Source organism: Garra rufa, chromosome 12 (assembly GCF_049309525.1).
Source record: "Garra rufa chromosome 12, GarRuf1.0, whole genome shotgun sequence".
Classification (NCBI taxonomy): domain Eukaryota; kingdom Metazoa; phylum Chordata; class Actinopteri; order Cypriniformes; family Cyprinidae; genus Garra; species Garra rufa.
In genome coordinates, this window is record NC_133372.1 from 42791479 (window position 1) to 42815145 (window position 23667).

At 35.6% G+C, this 23667-nt stretch overlaps 3 protein-coding genes across 3 annotated transcripts in view; 2 read left to right on the forward strand and 1 right to left on the reverse strand.

Moving 5' to 3' along the window:
- The first annotated feature begins 5622 nt into the window (after nt 1-5622).
- Nucleotides 5623-10144, forward strand: sys1 (SYS1 golgi trafficking protein). Its single transcript, XM_073852303.1, has 4 exons — nt 5623-5757; nt 6218-6463; nt 6540-6607; nt 8753-10144. Exons 2-4 carry the CDS (start codon nt 6302-6304, stop codon nt 8991-8993), a joined length of 471 nt encoding a protein of 156 aa, XP_073708404.1. The 5' UTR covers nt 5623-5757; nt 6218-6301; the 3' UTR covers nt 8994-10144.
- Nucleotides 10145-11404: 1260 nt separating this feature from the next.
- snrpc (small nuclear ribonucleoprotein polypeptide C) lies at nt 11405-15774 on the forward strand. The gene is made up of 6 exons (XM_073852385.1): nt 11405-11468; nt 12002-12044; nt 12143-12251; nt 12616-12705; nt 15129-15233; nt 15322-15774. The coding sequence occupies exons 1-6, from the start codon at nt 11461-11463 to the stop codon at nt 15444-15446; spliced, it is 480 nt and encodes a 159-aa protein (XP_073708486.1). The 5' UTR covers nt 11405-11460; the 3' UTR covers nt 15447-15774.
- A 3657-nt stretch (nt 15775-19431) lies between these two features.
- The window catches only part of anks1ab (ankyrin repeat and sterile alpha motif domain containing 1Ab), a 20929-nt gene continuing 16693 nt past the window's right edge, over nt 19432-23667 (reverse strand). The window contains 1 exon segment of the mRNA XM_073851997.1: nt 19432-21434. Coding sequence (XP_073708098.1) covers nt 21315-21434 — 120 coding nt within the window. The 3' untranslated portion in view covers nt 19432-21314.

Consider the following 23667-nt stretch of genomic DNA (forward strand, 5'->3'; position numbering starts at 1 on the left):
GCTACCAAAATGTTTGACCGGACTGCCCGACGGGCTATCATAAAGTACAGGGCTTCTGAGGTCCTTAAAAACTCCTCAATTTAGTTGTATCAAATTTAAGGCCATTAAAAGTTTTAAATATGATAAATAGTAAAAGAAAAATCAATAATAATATTAAGGGGTCTTACAGTTGATGACGGAAAGACATGAATCGCGATAGGGCTGGATTAAACTTCAAAAGGCAATGATGTCATTGAATAAAAATATACATACTGCACGTTTCAAAGTCAAAACGCCACACGGATGTCTTTATGAATGTATCTGAAGGGAACCAGCTGTCCTCAGAAACGTATCGTCGGTATTTTCATTTCTTGCCTCATAAAACTGCGTTAATGCTGCTTTGTATACAGCGGTTACTAGGGAAACCGTAGTATTTCAGCACTCCTAAAGCGCCCCCTCGTGACAGAGAGTTAATGAGAAAGAAGTTAATGTGCCTTCTAAAAATATAAACAATTAAGACAGTAATATTTATGTTTTGAATAAATATAATAAATTATATACTTAATTTATCCCTTTTAAATGGTATAAAGGCTGAAATGCCATTGTATAAGATATTTTGTTTTTGTGTGAACCTGTATCTGAATTATAAATCATTTTATGACTGAATATTATATTGTAAATTGTCCAACCCCACTCATACTGTGTTCATTTTACTTGTGCAGCTCTTCAAAATAAAGAAATTGCCTTAAATTGATATTTTAAAATTCTGCAGATAAACTAAATAGTGAAATAAAATTCCTTCCTTGATATTTGTTTATATTTGTGTATTGAAAACATTTTTGATTGACATTTAGACTCCTATCTGATTTTCTATATTTAAAAAGAAAATTGTCTCTTTTTTTTATTTGGGCTAGTTAAATAAATTTTCGGGCTACCAAAACCTGAAGAGTACCTGCCCGAAGGGCTACCAGAGATTTTGAAATTTTGCGAGCCCTGGTGATTATAAAGACATTAATAAAGTTACAAAATATTTCTATTAGAGATAAATGCTGTTTTTCTGAACTTTCTATTCATCAAAGAAACCTGAAAAATTTTACTCAGCTGTTTTCAAAAAAAATAATACTAAATGTTTTTTGAGCAGCAAATCTGAATATTAAAATGATTTCTGAGGGATCATGAGAAAATTTAGCTATGAAATCACAGGAATAATTAACATTAAAATATATTCAATTAGAAAACTAAAAAAGTTATTTTAAACAGTGAAAAATTTTACTGTTTTTGCTGTACTTTGGATCAAATAAACGCATGCTTGGTGAGAAGAAACTTCTTTACTGAACTATAAAGTGAGATACTGTATAACTATAATGTAAAGATATAGTAAGAATTTGCATTTAAAATGGCATGCATTACTGTTCCATTTGACCAATAGCACTGTCCCAAACTGTATGCAAATTGGTAAAGCATCAAGTTGTATCACATAACAAAATACATCATGATCACAAACTACCCATTTATTGAGGTCTACGTATGTTGACTGAGATATGTGTACTAGAAGGGTCAAAGGTTTTAGTTCCCAGGCTCAGCAGCTCTTGTTTGTCATTTAGGCGACAAACCAACTGATCGACCGCAGCGTGACTGCCAATTCCAGACATGAGCGAAACAAGAGGAAGCTCTGGTCAAGTGTGAGATATGTTACAAGCATAATGACCGCAAATTACGATGAACAAGTGACAGACGCCAACTTTGAACTTTCACTGTGCCAGTAAGTAAACAGGTGGAACAATCTATTAAAAACATAAACCACAATGTCACTGATGGCAAAAACAGTGAGCCAATATATCTTTATGAAACCTTAAAGTGGTTATTATGTTAGCATGGCAAATATCACACTATAAGCAGCCTAGCAACCACCCAGAACACCACTTAGCTCACATTAGCAAATGTTTAGTAGCAGCCTAGTAGCAACCACTCAAAACACATAAGCAACATCCTGGCAACCACTGACAACGCATTAGCAGCTGCTTTCCGGCTTTCCACCTACAGTTGCAATCAAAATTATTCAACCCAACCTGCAACACACTTTGCTGCAGAGATCAAATTTTGTGAAAACAAGTCATCACAGGCATCAGTACACAACGGGATAAAGTTTATTAATACACATTTGAGCAATTCTGAGAACGTAGATTGATGAATAATGAAAAAATTCAAAATGGCTCTAAACATTCATGTTCAAAATTGTTCAACCCCCAAAAGTAAAATCTTTTATTCTTTAAAACCACCAATAAACACAGCTTGAAAGAGCTTAGAAGCTTTTTGTCACCTCTCTAGTCTTGGCCCATTCCTCGCCTCAAAAAGCATTCATATCACTGATCATCTTTGGTTTTCACATAATAGCCACTGCTTTCTTCAAATTCAATCAAATATTTTCAATGAGAATTAAATCTGGAGACAGAACAGACCACTCAAGAACATTCTGTGACTGATCCCTGACCCAAGCTTAAGTAGAATTTGGATGTATACTTTGGGATGATTGTCCTGCAGGAAAGTCTATTGATCATCAGCTTCAGTCTTGCACCAAAGGCATTACAATTCTTGCCAAAATGGTCTGATAAATTGAAGATAATGAATTAAAAAAAATTTAGGCTTTATTTTCTTCAAAATAAAATTTATTTTCTTTTCCTGTACAAGATAGAGTTTGCATATTAATAAAATAACCAACAGATTAACTAACAAACTACACTGTACCAGTCGAAAGTTGAATGTTTTTTAAAGAAGTCTCTTCTGCTCACCAAGCCTGCATTTATTTGACCCAAAATACAGCAAAAGCAGTGAAATACTGAAATATTTTTACTATTTAAAATAACTGCCTTTGATTTTAATATATTTTAAAATGTAATTTATTCCTGTGATCAAAGCTACATTTTCAGCATCATTACTCCAGTCTTCAGTGTCTCACGGTCCTTCAGAAATCACTCTAATATATATTCTAATATTGATCATCAGCTTCAGTCTTTGCACCAAAGGCATTACAATTATTAATAATAATAATAATAATAATTTTTATTTATATAGCGCCTTTCCAGAGCTCAAGGACACTTTACAATGAATGTAACAAAGAAGAGATAATACGAACAGACATTGAAAGAAACAACAATCAAGTAGAGAAACATTAGGTTAACAAACGTACAAGAAGTCAAATATAACAAACTGGAAAAACAAGACAAAACCTAAGAGACAGATATGGAGAGTACAGACTGACCAAACAAAATGGTCAGTTTATCAGATTAGAGGTATAGCATTCAGAAAACAAGTGAGTTTTGAGTAAAGATTTAAATTCTGAGATATTATTAACAGAACAGAGTGAGCGTGGTAGAGAGTTCCAGAGTTTGGGTGCAATAACACTAAATGATCTGCCCCCCATTGAAGAGAGGCGGTACCGAGGGACAGCAAGAAGGCCAGAATCAGAGGAACGTAGTGAGCGAGTAGGGATGTAGGGGACAAGCATATTACAAAGATAAGAGGGAGCTAGGCCATTTATGGATTTAAAAGCAAGGAGGAGAATTTTGAATTTGATACGGTATGCAACTGGGAGCCAATGAAGGTCATACAAGATTGGGGTTATATGAGCAGAACGTTTGGTATGAGTGAGTATTCTAGCCGCAGAGTTTTGAATGTATTGTAATCTGGAGATGGAGCTGGCAGGCAGACCAATGAAGAGGGCATTACAGTAATCAATGCGTGATGAGATAAATGCATGAACGACAGTTTCAGCATCTTTGGGACTGATGAAGGGACGCAGTTGGGCAATACGGCGTAAATGGAAGAATGCAGATTTAGTGACAGATTTAATGTGAGACTGAAAGGAGAGTGTGGAGTCAAAGATTACACCTACATTTTTGACAGAAGTAGATGTTTTGATGTGAAAGCCGGCAATCTCACAGGAGAAACTGGTAGAAATGTTGCTGGTGAGTGCTGGGGTTCCAATGAAAATTATCTCAGTTTTGTCCATATTAAGTTGCAGAAAATTTAAGTTAAGCCAATCTTTGATGTCCTTCACACAAGCAGAGATTTTATCAATTTGGGCGGATGGAGTAGGTGTACAGATAGAATAGAGTTGAATGTCGTCTGCATAAAAGTGATAGTTTAGACCATGACGTTGTAAGATCAGACCAAGTGGGATTAGGTAAATTGTGAATAATAGTGGGCCTAGTACAGATCCCTGGGGAACGCCTCGCTTCAGGGGGACAGTGGGCGATCGAAAATCCTTAACAGAAATGTAGAAATGTCTATCTGAGAGATATGAAGAGAACCAAGAAAGAGCAGTATTGCCAAAATGGCCTTATACTTCAAAGAATCCATGATGTTCTTCATACGGTCATGTTTTTCACTTCCTGCTACAGTCAAACAGCTCCATAACAGGACTGGCCCACCTCCATGTTTGACAATGGAGACAGTGTTCTTCTGTTTATAAGCATTCTCTTTTTTGCACCAGACATACTGCTGATCCATAGGTCCAAAAAGTTCCAGTTCGGTCACATCACTCCATAAAACAGTCTCCCAGAACTCTAAATTAATCCAAATTAATTTTAGCATGTTCAATTTCAAATTCAATAAGATCCCCCAAAATGAAAACCATTCTTATCTTGTCTTCATCTTATACTCTTCATTGAAATGTTTTTCCTTTTTTTCGTCTGGTCATCTTGCAAGTCTTTGGCTGTACAGTACATTGCAGGTTTTTCTCAGTTGCTCTAATCCAACAGCCTCAAAGGTTTTCTGGTACAACACATTTTAGAACACAAGGTTGCCAGTTGTATCTCTAACAAACTTTTAATGTCTTAGGAATTTTCACATGGCCTTAGACTTTCTAATATATTAAACTATTTCTTCTTTATTGCTTTTGTGAGAGCTCTGTTGACTATACCACATTTGCTACTCTACTTCACCACATGCATGGGTTGAAGGTATGCATATGTAACAGGCCAAGCTAATTCTGTTTTTAAATACAATTTCTAAAGCCTTAATTGTGTTTTAAGACAACTTAATTGTGTTTTAACTTCCCTGCCATAAAAATAAGTGACTTAAAACAGCAATGTTGAATAGGGGTTGAATAATTATGACATAGCTGTGTTATTTAAAAAATCCTATAACTCATAAACAGTAAATTATATATTGACATTATCACTTTTAATATACGAGTAAACTGTTTTAGATTGAATTTTGTATAAAGTCCTGGATCTTCAGAAAAGCTTGTATTTGTAAAGTACTACAGTCTCTGGAGGGGTTGAATAATTTCGATTGCATCTGTTGCCTACACATGTGCTGTATGTACATTTCAACTCTGAAGACTGTTAAATTTCAGACAAGCCAAAATTCAAGCTTTCCTTTCTAGTTTTAAATAATATTTTAATATGATATTTAATTATGAAGGCCTTAGATTAGTACCACAGATGAATATACGTAAAATAAAGAGAAAATCAAATAAATCAAATAAAAATATAAATTCATGGCGTACAGTAAATCGCAAGAGATACTTCCGTTTACTTGATGGTGAAGTTTGACGTGTCAAAGTGTGTTTTTTTTTGTTTTTTTTTGAAGTGTCGAATCTGCGGCGCTGGATGCACAGATGATGACATCACGCTCTGAACAACGGCTCAAAGTTTCGCATCCGGTTGAAAATAATAATGTTAGCCATAACACAAAACGTTACCTATCTGTAATCTCAACCTGTCAGCGGCATACGCCATCTCAGGATTAAACTACGGATGTTTCTTATTCGGGGTTCGTGTTTTTCACAACATTATAATACTCACAGACGGATGTCAACAAAGTCGCTGCTTAGCGATGTTTAGCTAGCAAATGCTAACAAACAGCCTGCTCGCCGCGGTATTTTACATTTGTATGTTTGTTTACTTGTATAAAATGACATCACGCCGTCATTGTGTTAATGACGTTTATATAAGTATACAAATATTTAAGATTACACGTTATTATTCTTGACTCAGAATGATTGAATGCTGTCCATTGCGTATGTTGTCTAATAAACCCTGATCTGTATTAGTTACTTAGCTTCAGTAAAATTGATTGTACGTTATCTGGGTTGGTGTACTTAGCTTATCTAGGTTTTTCTGGTTATTAACAAATCATTGAGCACTATTGTACTTTAGTATTTACTGTGATATTTGCTGTATGCCTTACAAACAAACTGAACCTTGCACTTTTATGGTTTTGTCTTTGACAGGTTGAAACTCAAATCTTGAGGTTGTTGTTAACCTTTCCATCGAGCCAGTTTGGGGACGTGTTTGTCCCCCTCATCTCCTGCGAGATGGGCAGTCATTTCCGCAGCTACGTCTGGGATCCGGTCCTCATCATCTCCCAGATTATCCTCATGCAGTGTATCTACTACAGCTTCTTGGGTTTGTGGTTGGCTGGTGTTGATGGTTTGGTCCATACTAGTAGATCACTCGACCAGATATTCAGTTACGAGGTGAGTAACTGACCAAATAGAGTTAATCAAAATAAATCTAAATTCTGATTAAATAACTAGTTTGCTTTCTGTCAAGGTTCTTGGGTTTTCAACAACACAAGGTCGATTGTCTATGATGGCGTTCATTCTGAATTCTCTCACGTGGTAGGTTGTTCCAAACATTAAAGAAGTCCACATCCTAAAAATGTACAGTTAATTTACTCACCTCCTTGTCATTCAAGATGTTCATGTCTTTCTTTCTTCAGTCGTAAAAAAATTGTTTTTTAAGAAAACGTTTCAGGAATTTTCTCCATATAGTGGATTTCAATGGTGCTCAACGGATTGAAGGTTAAAAATGCAGTTTCATTGCAGCTTCAAAAGGCTTTAAACGATTCCAGCCAAGGAATAAGGGTCTTATCTAGCAAAACGATCAATCCTTTTCCTAAAAACAAATTTTATTTATACACTTTTTTTTTTTTTTTAAACCACACATGCTTGTCTCATCTTGTCAGTAAGGGTATGTTGAAAAACTCTTATCTTAGGGTGTGTTCACACTTGTAGTTTGGTTCGTTTGGTGCATTTAGTCCGGACCAAAAAGTAAAATGATACATTTGGTCCTGGTCCGCTTAGCATTCACACTGGCATTTTTAACAGCAAACCTAAAGATACCACACCTAAATCCTCGTTTAGACTGTCGGCCCAAATCTGATTTTATCCAAATCTGGATAGAATCGGATTTGAATAACTGACTGTCCACACAGTCCTATCGCAATTGTTCAAATCCAATTTGTGTGTCCAAAGTGCTCTTTTGTTTCACGGAATGTGCATTGGTTTCTATGGCAATGCCATTGCATTGTAATGCCAATGCTAAAATCAACAATAACGGCGATACAGTTTGCAAAATAGATGATGTCTTGCAATATGACAACGTTGCCAATGCGGTGGATTATATATTATATAAGCAGCGGCAGGAAGCTAGAATGTGCAACTTTATTCTGTGCTGCCTTTTCCGCTGGTTTCCAAACTCAAAGAGGTGCGTATACTAGCCGTAGCCGTATATTGTCCTTTCCCGCTTGACTTGAAGTTCGCAACAACACAAGCTTGTTTCTGCAAAGACTTTTATGATGTTTTCCACAAAAACATCTGACGTGTTTGTTTTAAGTGGCGTGAAAAAACTTCACCAAATCCTATCTGACCGGTCAGACTGAAAAGGGTTTCCAGGAATCCGATTTGAATAGGATTCCAAACCACATACGAAAGTAGCTCGAAACGGATTTGACCAAATTGGATTTGGGTTGACGGTCTGAACGAGGCTAAAAGGTATAGTGATGCGTTCACAACCTGATTGGTTGGGTTGAATGATATATATCTCCGAACACTCCAAACAAAAGTAATGTTTGCATTCCTGCGCTGCAGGTGTATGACATCAAAGTATCCATTCACTGATGAGCCTGCTCAGTGCCACTTTAAGTCGAATACACCTAATGCCGTCTGCTGGACTAAGCGCACTCATTGTTATGATTTTATTTCACCTTCTGCAAACTCACAAAGAGCTCATAAAAGGCAGTTTACCACCTCGTTGCTCCACGTTTGCCCTCTGCACATTTTGTTTTGAATACACTGCGTGTTCCCTTCCTGAAATCATGTCGCATAGCATTGCATCTTGTCATTACTTCTTGTTCTTGGTTTGTTTAGAAGTATTTGGTCCATACTGTGCACACCAGGGTTTGGATGGCAGCGTTCACACTTACTCAAATGAACCACAGGCAGTCGCACCAGAATTTGTTTTATTCGAACCATACATGACAAGTTTGAACACACCCTTATTGTCTCATTCAGCTTTAAAATCATCCTACATTGCTGTTTTACCTTTTTTTGTAAAGGGCGTTTGACTTTCTTCGCACGTTCACTTTGTAAACACTGGGTTGGTACTTCTGCAGCGATGTAGGGATGATTTTGAACTTGAAGGAGAAAATGAGATGGGAGTTTTTCGACATACCCTAACTGCATTGAACGGGAGTGCACAGAGTATGCATCGCAGAGATAGACAAGATGAGCATTTGAGTTTCCTTAGGCAGAGCCTTTTGAAGCTCCATTTTTAACCATCAATCCATTGAGCACTGTTTAAGCCCACTATATGGGGAAAAAATCCTGTAATGTTTTTCTCAAAAGAAAAAATGAATTTCTTTGTGACTAAAGAAAGACATGAACATCTTGGATGACATGGGGGTGAGTAAATTACCAGGAAATTTTTGTAATCCATTACATCTGCCATCTAAAGTCATTCATGGATCTGTGTTTCTTTCTCAGCGCTCTTGGCCTGTGGTTTTTCATCCGACGGGGGAAGCAGTGTCTGGACTTCACCGTGACGGTGCATTTCTTCCACATGATCGGCTGCTGGATCTATAACGCACATCTGCCAGCCGCTCTGTCATGGTGGTTGGTCAACGTGGCCTGCATGGCCCTCATGGCGGTCATCGGCGAGTACTTGTGTATGCGGACAGAGCTCAGAGCTATCCCCGTCAACACGGCACCAAAGTCCAACCTGTGAGGACTGTTTAAAGACAGATTTTCCACAGCTCTTGTGTACAAGGTCACGCTTCGGCAGGGCTGGCGTGTTGACTAATGCTGCTGTGGTTTTCCAGGAGGATGAGCAGAAATGACTTGGTTGTTCTGTGATGTTTTGGTCACATCACTGTATTTAATCCAGATGACGTTGAGATGATGAGCCTCGGTCAGCATTATGGTGGCATTCACATCATTTCAAAAGGACTATTGTAATTATTTTTATTTAGGACCAACTCTTTATCATTCATGAATGGCTACTGAAAGTATGACAGTGATGGTCTGTTTTAAAAGCACAGAAAGCATCATGTGTAAATCTTTATCTAAATAAAATGCTATGTATTTCTGAATACTTGGATAATGGTTCCTATTGCTTCGGAAAGTAATAAGATATTGTTAAGCGGTTTCATGTTTTATCACGTCATCTAATGGCTTGTTTCCAGTTTCATTGACCTCAAATGTAGTTTATTAAAAAATTTTGAGTCAACATGAAATGAAAACGTTCTCTTGATGCATGTTCCTGTTACTGAGCATTTTTTTTCCAAAGGAGAAAGTTAAATGTTTTTTTTTTGCCATTGAATGTCCCATTTCTCTCAGATATCTCACATTAAATGGGTGGTAAATAATGTCTCATATTTAATGTATTTTGCATTCAATTTTGACCCACATGACCATCAGATTTAAGTAGTATCTTTTTCAGGATTTGTTTGCAATGAGTAACTGGGTAATATATAAACACAAAACCTCAAATGAACTAGGTTTTTCACTTTCTCTGCAATAAATCAGAAACTGCAATATCTGTCTAACTCTATGATCTCAGTTTGTCAAATGTGTGAGCTTTAGTAGTATATTTTTTTTGTAAAACTTGCAACATCCTGTTTCTCAAACACGTTTAGACCACATAATACTGACTACTAAAAAAAGAATACTATAGAAAGGCTAAATCTTAACTGTAATGCTTAAAATATAAGATGACGTGCTGTGTTGCAGGCCCGATATCAGTGATGTTTCTTTTGGTGGGGCTTTGTAGCTTTAAATGATGTTTGAACAACATGAAATATTAAAGCTGCACAGTTAAACATCTTTAAGATGTTATTTTCTCAAATGTTTGGTCAGAATAAAACTATATTCTGTGAAGTGACTCATTTTTATTTGCATAACTATTCGCAAAAGGTAGACAATAGAGCACTTAGTTGAATCTCACAAAGACTGTCAAGAAAACATCAGGGTCATATTTCCTTGACATAGTACTGAAAATTAAGGCTTTTAGGACCAAAGTAAATATTTTTTTATTTATTTTTTATTATTCTTGACGAGCAATTCTTTGTATTAACAAATATTAATACTGTAAGCAAATACTACCATAATTTATAAATACACTACTAGTCAAATGTTTTTGAACAGTACAATTTTTAATAATTTTATAGAAGTTTTTTCTGCTCACCAAGCCTGCATTTATTTGATCTAGGTACAGCAAAACAGTAAAATTGTGAAATATTTTTTACTATTTAAAATAACTGTTTTGTTTTAATAAATTTAAAAATGCAATTTATTCCTGTGATTTCAAAGCTGAATTTTTGGCATCATTGCTCTAGTCACGTAATCCTTCAGATATTGTTCTAACATTCTAATTTACTGCTCAAAAAAACTTTTTTATTTTTATTTGTATTATTAGTTATTATGTTGAAAAGAGCTGAGTAGATTTTTTCAGGTTTCTTTGATGAATAGAAAGTTCAGAAGAACAGCATGTATCTGAAATAGAAATCTTTTGTAACATTTATAAATGTCTTTATTATCACTTTTGATCAATTTAAAGCATCCGTGCTAAATAAAAGTATTTATTTCTATAATTAAAATTATACTGACTTTTGAATGGTATAAGTGTATAATGTTAATGTTACTTTTTATTTCAGATAATAAAAATGTTTTTTGAACAACAAATCAGCATATTATAATGATTTCTGAAGGATTATGGGACACAATAAATTACATTTTAAAATATTTAAATAGAAAGCAGTTATTTTAAATAGTAAAAATAGATTTTGTTGTATTTTGTATCAAAAAAATGCAAGCAGAAGAGAATTCTTAAAAAAAACATGAAGAATCTTGACTGGTGGTGTATTTCAAAATTGTATTTTTGAATTATATATATTTTAACTACATTTAGGGAAGTTTATATCTTAGCTTTTTAGCATTGTACAGGTATGAGAACGTTTTATCTTCCAGGTGTTTTTACATTTAAATATATTAGGGGAATTGAGCTTAACGATCACCTTAATAAATGAAAACACCAATATATTTTGTGGTAATGTGGTAAACGCAGACAGATTTTCTCCCAAACACTGGGTGGCGCCAGTGCGCATTCGTATTCGTTCCAAACTCAAACAAAGACGTAAAAGGATTCTCATGTTCTACTTCCGGTGGTGTTCGCCCCGCGCGGTTCCGCTGTGAAGATGCCGAAGTGAGTTTGTCTTTATGTTTATTTTATACATTAACATGGTACATACAAAACAGACAAACACGATTTAGTCGCGAAAGGTTAATTAATATATCCGTTATACCTTTAGGCATTTTTAAAGACCACATTGCAAATAAAACCGCGTTTCTCAGACAAGAGCTAGCTCTTTAAGCTAATCCAGCGATTGAATGGGCTTGTATTTTTCAATTGAATGTACTAGTTATTACACTTCTAAGCAGCTTAATGCTTTTTTTGCCGTTAAAATTGTGCGAAAACAACACGAACAAACGAGTACAATGTAAATGTAAATGAATTCAATGCCATGGTCATACTATGAAATTTATATGATCCTCCACATCATTTAAATTAGACTATAATACAAAATCACGGTACTTTGTTAGATCTTTTTCAAGTAATAGTGCTTTGCTATGGTATTATCATCAGTATCATCACTGTACTATAGCACCTCTATGGTCTTATGTACTGTAACTTAAGCCTGGGTTGTTTTGGTCTAATACTGTTTTTGTCTCTTTCAGGTTTTATTGTGATTACTGTGACACATACCTGACACACGATTCGGTAAGATTACTTACACTTTTTCTTTAATATTGATCAGTTTAACATGACACTATTATCTGTGGAAATGTTCATTATCTGTATGTTTATAATCTCTGCAGCCGTCAGTCAGAAAGACACACTGCAGCGGACGAAAACATAAAGAAAATGTGAAAGACTATTACCAGAAATGGATGGAAGAGCAGGCTCAGAATCTCATCGACAAAACAAGTGAGTGAACAAGTTTATAAAGATCTTATGCTCTATGGAGGTCTGTTTCTGCAACATAGATTTTTAAAAAGCAATTGATATTTAATTGAAACTGGTAATTGTGACCTTTTCCTTGCAAGTCAGAATTGCAATATATACCGATTCTAATTCTGACTTTTTAATCTTAAGTTTCGAACTGTTTCTTGAAATTCTGAGGAAAAAGAGATATGAACTTGGTATTTTGAGAGAGAAATTCCTTTTTTTATTTTGTGGGGTTTCCATAAATCGATACTTAGTATGCATGCTTTATATAAACTGTCTCGACTCATTTCTTGATCTTTTAAAAGCTGATTCTCCAGTGTAAAGTCATTTTTGTCTGTTTCAGCGGCTGCCTTCCAGCAGGGTAAAATTCCACCCACCCCGTTCCCAGGAGCCCCTCCACCTGGCGGATCTCTGCTACCGCATCCAAATATTAGTAAGTTTCAGAGATCTGAAATGTTCACTTCCTTTCATGGCAGCTACAAAGGATGTGAACAATTTCTGACTAAACTGGCTTATTTATGGCGAGACTACAGACTATTGCTTTTTCAAAGACTGGTCTTTTGAGATTTGAGCTATTTTGCTTCTACAACATGTCGTCTTTTAGACTAGAGGAAAGAAAATATTCATAACACATTTAGGTTTTTATTTTATTACACTTGATCTAATTTTTCTCTGTAGATTTTAATTACAGTGCACATATTCACTTCAGCAGCACACAAACTTTGCAGTTTCATTTATATCTGTATCAAGTTTTTTAACTGAGGGGTTTGTTCATACACTACCAGTCAAAAGTTTTTGGACAGTAAGATGTTGTAATGTTTTTTTAAAGAAGTCAGTATCATTGTGAAGTAATATTGTGAAATATTTTCACTATTTAAATTAACTGCTGTCTATTTTAAAACGTAATTTATTTCTGTGATCAAAGCAATTTTTTTTAGCATCATTACTCAAGTCTTTAGTGTCACAAACATTCTAATATGCTGATTTGCTGTTCAAGAAGCATCAGTAATTTTATATATATATATATATATATATATAAATTAAACAGTTAATTTTTTTTTTCAGGATTCTTTGATCAATAGAAAGATCCAAAGATTGGCATTTATTTGAAATAAAGCGTTTGTAACATTATACACTCTACCATTTAAAAGCTTCGAGTTAGTATAATTTTTTGGGGGGGAAAAGGAATTATAGAAATTCATACTTTTATTTAGCATGATAGACATTTATAATGTTACAAAACATTTCTATTTCAGATGAATACTGTTCTTTTGAACTTCCTATTTATCAAAGAAACCTGAAAAAAATCTACTCGGCCGTTTACATCAAAATAATAAAATGTTTTTTGAGCAGCAAATCCGAATATTAGAATGATCGCTGAAGGATCATGTAACTGGAGCGTTAAGGGTGTTAAAAATTAATCTTTAAAATTACAGGAATAAATTACATTTTAAAATATTCAAATAGAAAACAGTTATTTTAAAGAGTAAAAATATTTAACATTTTTTACTGTACTTGGGATCAAATAAATGCAGGTTTTGTGCGCAGAAGAGCCGCCTTTAAAAACAAAAAAACAACAACTTGATGGGTAGTGTATATCCTTCACCTGATTTATTTAACATTTATTCCTAAAAACATGGCGATTTAACAGTATTTTCTGATATTTGTGGTAAATCTAAACAAAATGAAACAAGAACTTTGAATCTGACTTTATTCAGTGTAGGGGTGTAAATCGGAGCCTTCAAGACAATTCGATACGATACCGATTTCTTAAGCCAACGATTCGATTATTTTCGATACTTCAGAATTCCCTGTGATACGATGCGATTCGATCCGATTCGATTCAATATTAGATATTTTTACATGATATCTATTAAGTTTCAAATAAATCAACAAAAATGGTAAATAATTAGCCTTTTATTGAGAATACAGAAACAGTATTCTTTTCACATAATGTGTATGTTCCACTAAAGCAGTTGTGCTCAATGCACTGCAAATAGAACAGCAAATATAAGTTACTGCATCTACAAAGTGCAATCAGATAAATTGTAATAAAAAAAAAAAAAAACTTTTAGTGCAGGTCTACTATTGCCAATTAGCCTATTCATCGTTTTAAACAAGTTTCTTTCATACAAAATTGGTTACATTTTGAAAATACAATTTGCATCTTATTTAGAGGTAATGGTCACACATCCTCTGCAGTAGATGAACTGCAAATAGAATACTAATCCACAAAATCAGTTCAAAATCATCGCTCTTGAAAGTCAGACAACAACGTGAGGTCTGTGAACATGAACAACATCATAGACGGACTGTGAAACGAAAGTAAGGCGTGTGAAGAAGACAGTGAGGTTAGTGCCACCCGCAGCTCAGGAGTAGGTAGTACGCTTAATACATCGGAGCAGACAGTAAAAGAAAGGTCGGAACGGATTCTAAAAATAGACAAGTGAACAAACAGGCGGCAAAATAAACACATTAATCGATATTCTTGCGGACGAATCGATGCATTGAATCGGCGGCTGCATAATCGATGCATCGATACGAATCGATTAATATTTACACCCCTAATTCAGTGTTCAGATTTCTGGTCTTGAAATGGTCCAATTTATTTATTTTACCCTGTTTACCTGCAGTGTCTTGCTTTAACTTAATATTAACTAATTCAATTCAGAAATCTTGTGTTTGCCAAATAAAATTGTATTATTTATTTCTATTATATTGGTCACCAAGCCTGTCAGTCATTGAGAAACCTCTATTGATTTAAAACCTGAATAAATTGAGATTTTACTTAAAAAAAATTTGATTAAATTCTATTATTTACATAATTTACAAGGAATAACATGTTTATTCTTGCAGCTGGACCTCCAAGACCGGGTATGTTACCAGCTCCACCCATGGGTGGTCCTCCTATGATCCCTATGATGGGTCCCCCTCCTCATGGCATGATGCCTGGAGGACCAGGTAAGGCTTTTTATCCATTTATAATGTGACAGATTTTTTCTTAATAGCCATCTGAATTGACATTCACAATCATATGGCTCTCTTTCAGGTCCAGGTATGCGGCCACCAATGGGCGGACCTATGCAAATGATGCCAGGCCCACACATGATGCGACCTCCAGCACGGCCAATGATGCCGGCCGTTAGACCCGGTATGGTGCGACCCGATCGATAAGAAACCGTGCCACGATTACTATCCTGTTAGAAGACTCGGCCAAATATCTACACTGGTTTTACAGTCGATTGAAGATTTTTTTATCGCCCATTTTGCCTGTTTTATGACACTCGAGTTACTCGGATTACCACAAATTCTCGTAAAATTTAATGAACCTTCCATTGGCTTTCATTTCATATTTATGACAGACCAGAGGGTGTTGCGTAATGGGTTCGTGTATGATGTGCATTTATTACGTTGATGGATGTTTTGGTTGTTTACCATTAGGATGATTTACAGCTTTTGTTTTTCACGTGTTTTGAAGAAAAATAAACTTAAAAATTGAAAATCTGGCATGTTTTGATTTGTCTGCTTGTGTGACATTTGAATAGAAACGCAAGACAAAAACGTAGAGCAAAAAGTCTATTGAATTTATTAGTTCAATGGCATTGAGATAGTATAATGATTGTTCCTTAAGTAAATGGAATGAACATACAGAATAGTATGAACATTCAGGACAAAAAGTACATTGAATAGACATCTTTTAATCGTAGTTACTTTACCTTCTACATAGGCCAACAGTGGTATTTTAATCTTGTGTTGTCAAGTGCAAGCATTCAGCCCTGATCCTGGTATGTTTCTGACATCCTCATACTCTTCCCAACCAGGAAAAAAGAGGATACTAATATAATTGGTGTTAAATCGTTTGTCAATATTTGCTCAAATTATGTGACGCTCAAAAGAAATTCAAGTGAATTCAAAGAGGAAGCGAGGGACAAGTGTTGCCTGAGGGGTTTGCATTTTTTCTCCTTTTTTCCTCATTTTCTGTAAATCATTCTGTTCCACTGCAGCACATTTGCCCATTTTCTTTTCCATTAAGTCAAACAACCAGCTAACTATAAAAAATAAAACACTCGTCGTGATGCTAGACAGCTAGGCTTTGTGATAGGTGGCCATAAAGTGACATTTAATTCAGCTCTTTGTTTTCATATGGCAAATCAATAGCCTAAATATGCTACATCTTTGCTATTTCACAGTAAGATCATTGCATCAACCATTGATTTGATTTCAATTTAGCTGGATTCTTCACATAGAGGTAAAAATATTTTTGCTGATTAACATGAAAGTTCTTTTTTGAACCGTAACACTTCCATCTCAAGTTCACATTTGGACCTATTATGTTTTAAATGCCACAAATCTTCAACAAGCAATGTACACAGAGTCCAAAAAGATCAAAACTTATGTTTTGCATTGTTTTTAGGTATATTCTGCTAACGTCGTTCACAAAGTCCTTCTCTGTATGAAAATAATCCACAGTTTCGGAGGAAACATTAAACACTAAAATGTACAATGTTCACACAGTGCTCGGGAAAGAGAAGTCCAGTTTTCCAGAGATTACACAAAGTTTTGCTTGCTTTTTAAAGATATAAATGATCGAATCTCATAATCTCTTAACCCCAAAATCAAAAAATAAGAAGCAAATTCTATTTTTAGGACCATAGATGTGACCCTGGACCACAAAACTAGTCATAAGGTTCAATTTTTTGGAATTAAGATTTATACATCATCTGAAAGCTGAATAAATACGATTTTCATTGATATATGGTTTGTTAGCATAGGACAATATTTGGATATCTGGAATATGAGGGAGCAAAAACGAAGTTCTTACTAATGCATATTAGTAATAAAAAATTAAGTTTTGATATATTTGCGGTAGGAAATTTACAAAATATGTTCATCGAACATGATCTTAATATCCTAATGATTTTTGCCATAAAAGAACAATTTATAATTTTCTGACCTGTTTTTTTGGCTATTGCTACAAATACACCCGTGATACTTATGATTGGTTTTGTGGTCCAGGGTCACGGATTGACATATATCATGACAATAAGCAAATTGATAAAATAGAGTACATATTGGTTGTACTGCATTTACTTTATGCTAGATAATAATGTCACAATGCAAACAATGTCAATAGTCCTGAAAATAGGGTTAATTTGCTTTATGCAAAATCTTTCTTTTGATTTTGGGGTGAAGTATGACATTGCTTTGTGAGATTCAGTCAAATTGCACATCATGCTGATTCATATTTTAATATTTGATGTGTTCCATCCATTTCCACATCACCAGCAAATCAGTTTATCGGTTGTGTAATGTCCGTGTTCAAGTTTATTTCTGCAGTAGGAGCGACTTTGGACAGTCCGTTTGGTACGGCAGTTAAGTGCTAATTTTGTATTTCTCTTTCTCTCTCGCATACTCACTCAATTTCTTCCTCATTTGGACTCACACATAAAGTTTCACCTGAGTCCCCTTCAATTCACACCTTGGTGTCCGGAAACTTGAAAGGTGGAGTCAGCTACACAAGGAAAAATATATCGGAATTCAGAAATGGAATGCTCTAAAATCCCAATCAAGTTGTCAGAGCCCAGACAGGGCTGCTAATTCAATTGGAAATATTATAAAATGTGACAGCATTTCAGAAAAAGTGTCAAAAACACACAAAGCTCACGGTTACAGGATGCCATGGCATGAGTGGAATGGATCTTGAGTTAGCCTCTTTGGCAATTTTGAGTTAGGAAATGGGACAAAACAATGGCAAACCATGGTTGTTAATGAGTGAGGATGATTGAGGATATGCAACACAGTCACAAAGAAATTACCACAACTTTAACAGATAACTCCATAAAACCGGACATGAGAGACAAACAGTGCAGCAACAGCCAGAATCAAACTAAAGCGAACAGTCCTTTCCACACAAGAATCAAAAACAGCCACGTTCACACTGCAACGTTTTGGAAGCCATGACAGCATTTAAATGCGAAATGAACCACCTGAATTGTCATTCTGTGTGTGTAGGATATACAGGAGTCGCTTCTGAACGCAAAATGGCGGACGGTTATATAGCGACCGTTAGTGACAGCACTTACAAACCACAAACACAGACGCTGTTATTTCGACTTATATAAAAAAATATAAGTGACCAGAATCGTTTTTATATCCGATAAACTATCGAAATTTGTAAACAAATCAAGAACCATACCTGTTTCTTCGATTCTCTAGCGCCTCAGAGAAGCTGTCTCAGTGTCTGCGAGAGTGACATCTCTGCGTTAAGAAGTTCGTTTGCGTGCGCGTACGCGCTACGCAGATTAAATAAATCGCGTTTGTCGCTCTTAAAGGGACAGTTCACCCAAAATGAAAACTCGTGTCATCATTTACCAGGGTTCGTACAAGGTGCTTAAAGTACCTTTTGGAATTTAAGGTCTGGACAACCATTGAAAATAGCAATATTCTTGAAAAACAGAGGTGCTTGAATTATTGATAGACAATGTATCTAAGAAATAAGGGTTTAATTTTGTCAATAAGCACTTTTCTTTTTTCGCAAAATACCCTTTTTGCTTATTTCAGTTAATGTCAGAAAACAATCGAGCTGAGCAAGTGTTGTGTAAACATGGTGAAAAGAGGAACAGATGAACCAAATCAATTGAGTCATTTACGCTGAACCGACTGATTCAACATTCCAATCAGATTGTGTATCGTGAATCATTTGATTTAGATTGGAACTTTGAAGTCTCGATCTAAAATCAAATGTTTTGCGATACGCGGAGTTCTAATCTAAGTCAAATGATTCGTGATCTGCAATCCAAGTCCTGATCTGAAATGATGGTTCGCGAATCATTATTCAGGGGTGTGTTTCCCAAAAGCATAATTTGCTAACTATGGTCATTAGCTCCACTGACTTCAGAGCATGGATTGCGAATCATTTGATTCAGATTGGGACTTCAGTGTGGGTTCGCGAATCTTTTGATTCATATCAGGATTTCAGAGTGATTTTTTTCTGATTTATTTTTCCTTAAACAGTAGAAAACATCAAACCATTATGGCAGTACAGTTATAAAAACTAAACAAAGAAAAAAATAAAGTATACACAAATACAAATCCCTTAATAAAATTAACCGTGGTATTACTATTGTAAAAGTTAAGTATACTTTGTAGTATTTTAGCCATTTTTATTCATCTATTTATCTTTTCTATTTAGAATTTGAAATGGAAGACATTGTTTGATAAAAAGAAGTGCTTGAAAAGTCTTTGAAAGCCCTAGAATTTCATTTTACAGTATCTGATTGAACATGTTCCTCTAAACCGGATCAGATTTTTTTTCTGTTAAACATAATATGTATTTTGAAGATTGTTGTTAACCAAACAGTTGACGGTAGCCATTAACTTCCATAGTAATATTATATTTTTTCCATACTATAGAATTCATTGTCGTCCAGCAATTGTTTAGTTCTCAACATGCTTCAAAAGAAGAAAGAAACGCATAGAGGTTTAGAACAATAATGACAGACAGAATTTTCGTTTTTAGATGAACTATCCCATTAAATGTTACATGCATGAGTTTCCGTGCAAAATGCGATTGTTACTCTTATAAATAATGTAACTGTGAGTGAAAAAATAGTAATTTAGCCGCAGTGTGAACGTGGCACATGAAACAAGACAAAACATAAAGCGCCAAGAATGTAAAATCGACTTGTGCCATTTAGCCAAAAGTAAAATGGCAGATTTCTAGCATCTAATACACTGAAATAACATTTTTTTGCGTGAATAAACAAAGTGGTGCAAACTTACAGTGGTTTTCCAAACGTTCAGTACATGTCACAATATGCGTAAGGCAGTTTGGAGCTTTTTTTCTCCCCTCTAGCCTTAGTGCTTTTTCTTTTCTTGGCTTCATTATCTTCTCTCTAAAGATAATTGTGACCGTGGGAATTCTTTTGAAATTGAAAATAGTAACATTTACTATTATTATGTCTACGAAAATATCCCGTCTCATTTTTTCTGCGGATGACTTTGTAGTGGAAATCTCAGAGGTAACTAATTTTACAGAACAAATCATCAATCACAAAATGAACATAGAGGTTATACACACACTTACCATGTGATGCTAACAATGTAAAGTTACAAATATAGAACTTTACGAAACTAAATGGATTCCCTTATTAGATAAAAAGTCAATTAAATTCCGACAAGAAAACAGAAAGGGAATGTTGTCTCGGTTATTCCATTTTCTTGGGGCTGTTTTCTACTCTTCCCAGTAAAACTGTATTGCATTTCAAATCCCAACCTCTAAACGCTCTAAACGGGCATAGTCTTTCTTCCGAGGGCCTCAGAGCTGCAGACGCCTGGTAAGACAAAAGGAAGCACTGGATGTGAATTGAGATTACAGACCCAACTCTTTTGAAAAACTGAAGAACTGCTGGGGGGGGGAAACGTGGGTCCAACTACGGGGGAAAAAAAGTGAACTAGTGCTACGGGGGTTCGAGGAGCGCCGATGGGAAACTGCGTTATGTTGCATTCATGATCGCGAATGTACGTAAACTTGAAAAACAGTACTAGTATTGCTGTTGCAGTCAGAGAGTTCGTGGATCTACTAATTTCTAATCAAGTTCCGCCAGCGTGTCCATCCGGATGAGGAGATGTAGAAATGCTACAAGTGTCCGAGTGCTACTCGGCGCGTCGAGTTCGGAGGTTTCGTGATTGAGAACCCTCAGATACGAGGGACCGAACCGTAAACATTCAGCGTAATGTATAAAATAGAGAAGCTTTCAGAGGCGATTTTTTTCGGACCATGACGGAAGAGTTTGAGGAGGCTGGTTATACGGCAAATCCAAGGATTCCAGAAAGCGCTCATCGACAAAAAAGGAAGGTGGAGGCGTTCGGCTCTCCGAGAGGGCAATGCAGGCAAGGACCAGGGTCGGGATTGGAGTGGGAAGTAGTCTTGCCCTGAGGGAGGCTACAAATCACAGTGAGAAGGCACGGGGCACTCGAGTTTATGGGGCGTGGGGTTGAAATGGGGCAGCAGGCGGGATTGGACAAGGGCCGTGCCCTGCTTCAAAATATGGTGGTCTCATACTTGGTGCTACTCGAAGGCCTGGAGGATTCCCGCGGTTCGAAGAGCCAACTGGTGCTGCCCAGGGACTGCAGGTCCGTTTCCGGCTCCAGAGGGTCGATCTGCCGGAGAAGCAGGAGCGAGGAGTGAGACTGCAGGAGAGAATGGCAGCCAACGGAAACCCACATTTCACAAAAGTGAGGAGATGGCCGTTGAGGATGAACACCATGTGGGAGAAATCACCGTAGACAACAACACTCATATCTGGACCTGATGCTGCTACACAAACAGATGCTCATTCTAGCCGCTAGTTGCATATGGATTCTTCAATTCAATTTGCACACAATCTTCATCTTAAAAGTTTTTTAGGAAGGTCGCCTGATACTGTCATTTCAAGTTGTTTTCAAAAAAGTGACAATTTTGAGTTAATGTAAGCTGTGTCCAATGTTGCTGACACATTTTAAGTATTGCTTAAAACGCAATACTTTGTTTTTGAAAAGTCCTCTCAATGACATTGTTAGGCGACACAAACTTTACGTTCACTTTATTGTTTTCTAATCATTTTTAAGACATTGCTCCAGGCATGAACCCAATTGAAGATCTGTGTAGTGATCTGTGAAGTACAACTATAACTGAATAAATCTCTCCAAGACATGTCTGGGTCACATTTCACCCCAAAATTCCTGCAAAATTACATTTTGCATGAATGAAAATAAAGCCTGTGTTTAGAACCATTAGAGGTTTGCATTGTGACATTATTTCCATGACAATTATACACAAAATATGTACTTTTTACTATATTATTATAAGGATTAGGCAATATTAAATTCACCACAATGATGTATAAATACTCAAACATAAAATTAAAACAATTTAAATAATATATTACTTATGTCTTTCTATCTGTCGACCTATCTATATGCATATATATATATATATATACACATACACTGCCGTTCAAAAGTTTAAGATCACTAAGATTTTTAATGTTTTTTTAAAGAAGTCTTTTCTGCTCATCAAGGCTGCATTAAAAATACAGAACAAAATGTAATATTTTGAAATATTATTGCAATTTAAGTTTTTATTTTTTATTTTAACATACTTTAAAATAGAATTTATTCCTGTGATGCAAAGCTGAATTTTCAGCATCATTACTCCAGTCTTCTGTGTCACATGATCCTTCAGAAATCATTCTAATATGTGACCCTGGACCACAAAACCAGTCATAAGGGTAAACGGTTTTAAGTTTCCATTGATGTATGGTTTGTTAGGATAGGACAATATTTGGCTGAGAGCTGATCTATTTGAAAATCTGGAATCTGAGGGTGCAAAAATCTAAATATTGAGAAAATCGCCTTTAAAGTTGTCCAAATGAAGTTCTTAGCAAAGCATATATCAAATGAAAATTTACGGTAGGAAACTTACAAAATATCTTCATGGAACACGATCTTTACTTAATATCTTAATGATTTTTGGCATAAAAGAATTTTTTTTTTGACCCATACAATGTATTTTTAACTATTGCTACAAATATTCCTGTGCTACTTAAGACTGGTTTTGTGTTTTTTTCTTTAAAAGAAATTAATATTTTTATTCAGCAAGAATGTGTTAAATTGATAAAAAGTGATAGTAAAGACTTACATTGTGAGATAAGATATTGTATGTAATGTACTTTTAAGAAAATATATAATATATTTTTAATTGTTATCAAAACAAAGTCTCAATTCAAAACAACAGCCGTAAAAATAGGCATAATTTTCTTCATGCAAAATATCATCTTATTTCCTTGTGAATCTGGAGTGAAATATCATCTAGACAAGTTTATGACAGGTCTCGTGAGATTTGCTTAAACAAACCTTGTTCTGTTGACATATCGAGCACATCCTCAGGCCAAAACAAGAATTCGCCAATGACACAACATATCCTCATCCTTGAATTTTGTACATGATTTCAACCTTTAAATCCTCTTGCATCTAAATGATTTGAGATATACCACATTTTAAAGTTGTGACCTGTTGCTAGTGTCAAACAAAAATGTTCATGGGGGGTAAAAAATAGGTGGAAACGTAACAGGAAAATTAGTAAAGTGAATAAGTGGCAGGGAAGAGAAAGCCAGAGACGTAGCAGGAAGAAGAGTGCTGGAGAATGTGAGGAAGAGAGAGAAAGAGATAGAGAGAGAGCAGAACCTGAACTCCAGGGCTGATAGAGGGCAGCGGGAGGTAGGAGGGGCGGTGGGCGGAGCACGTGTGACAGTAACAGCAGCGGCATTCAAGCACAGGTGCACCCTGGGAAGGAGGACCGGGCAGAAGCACAGAAACACAGATTACAGGCCTACGGCAACAAAATTAACACATA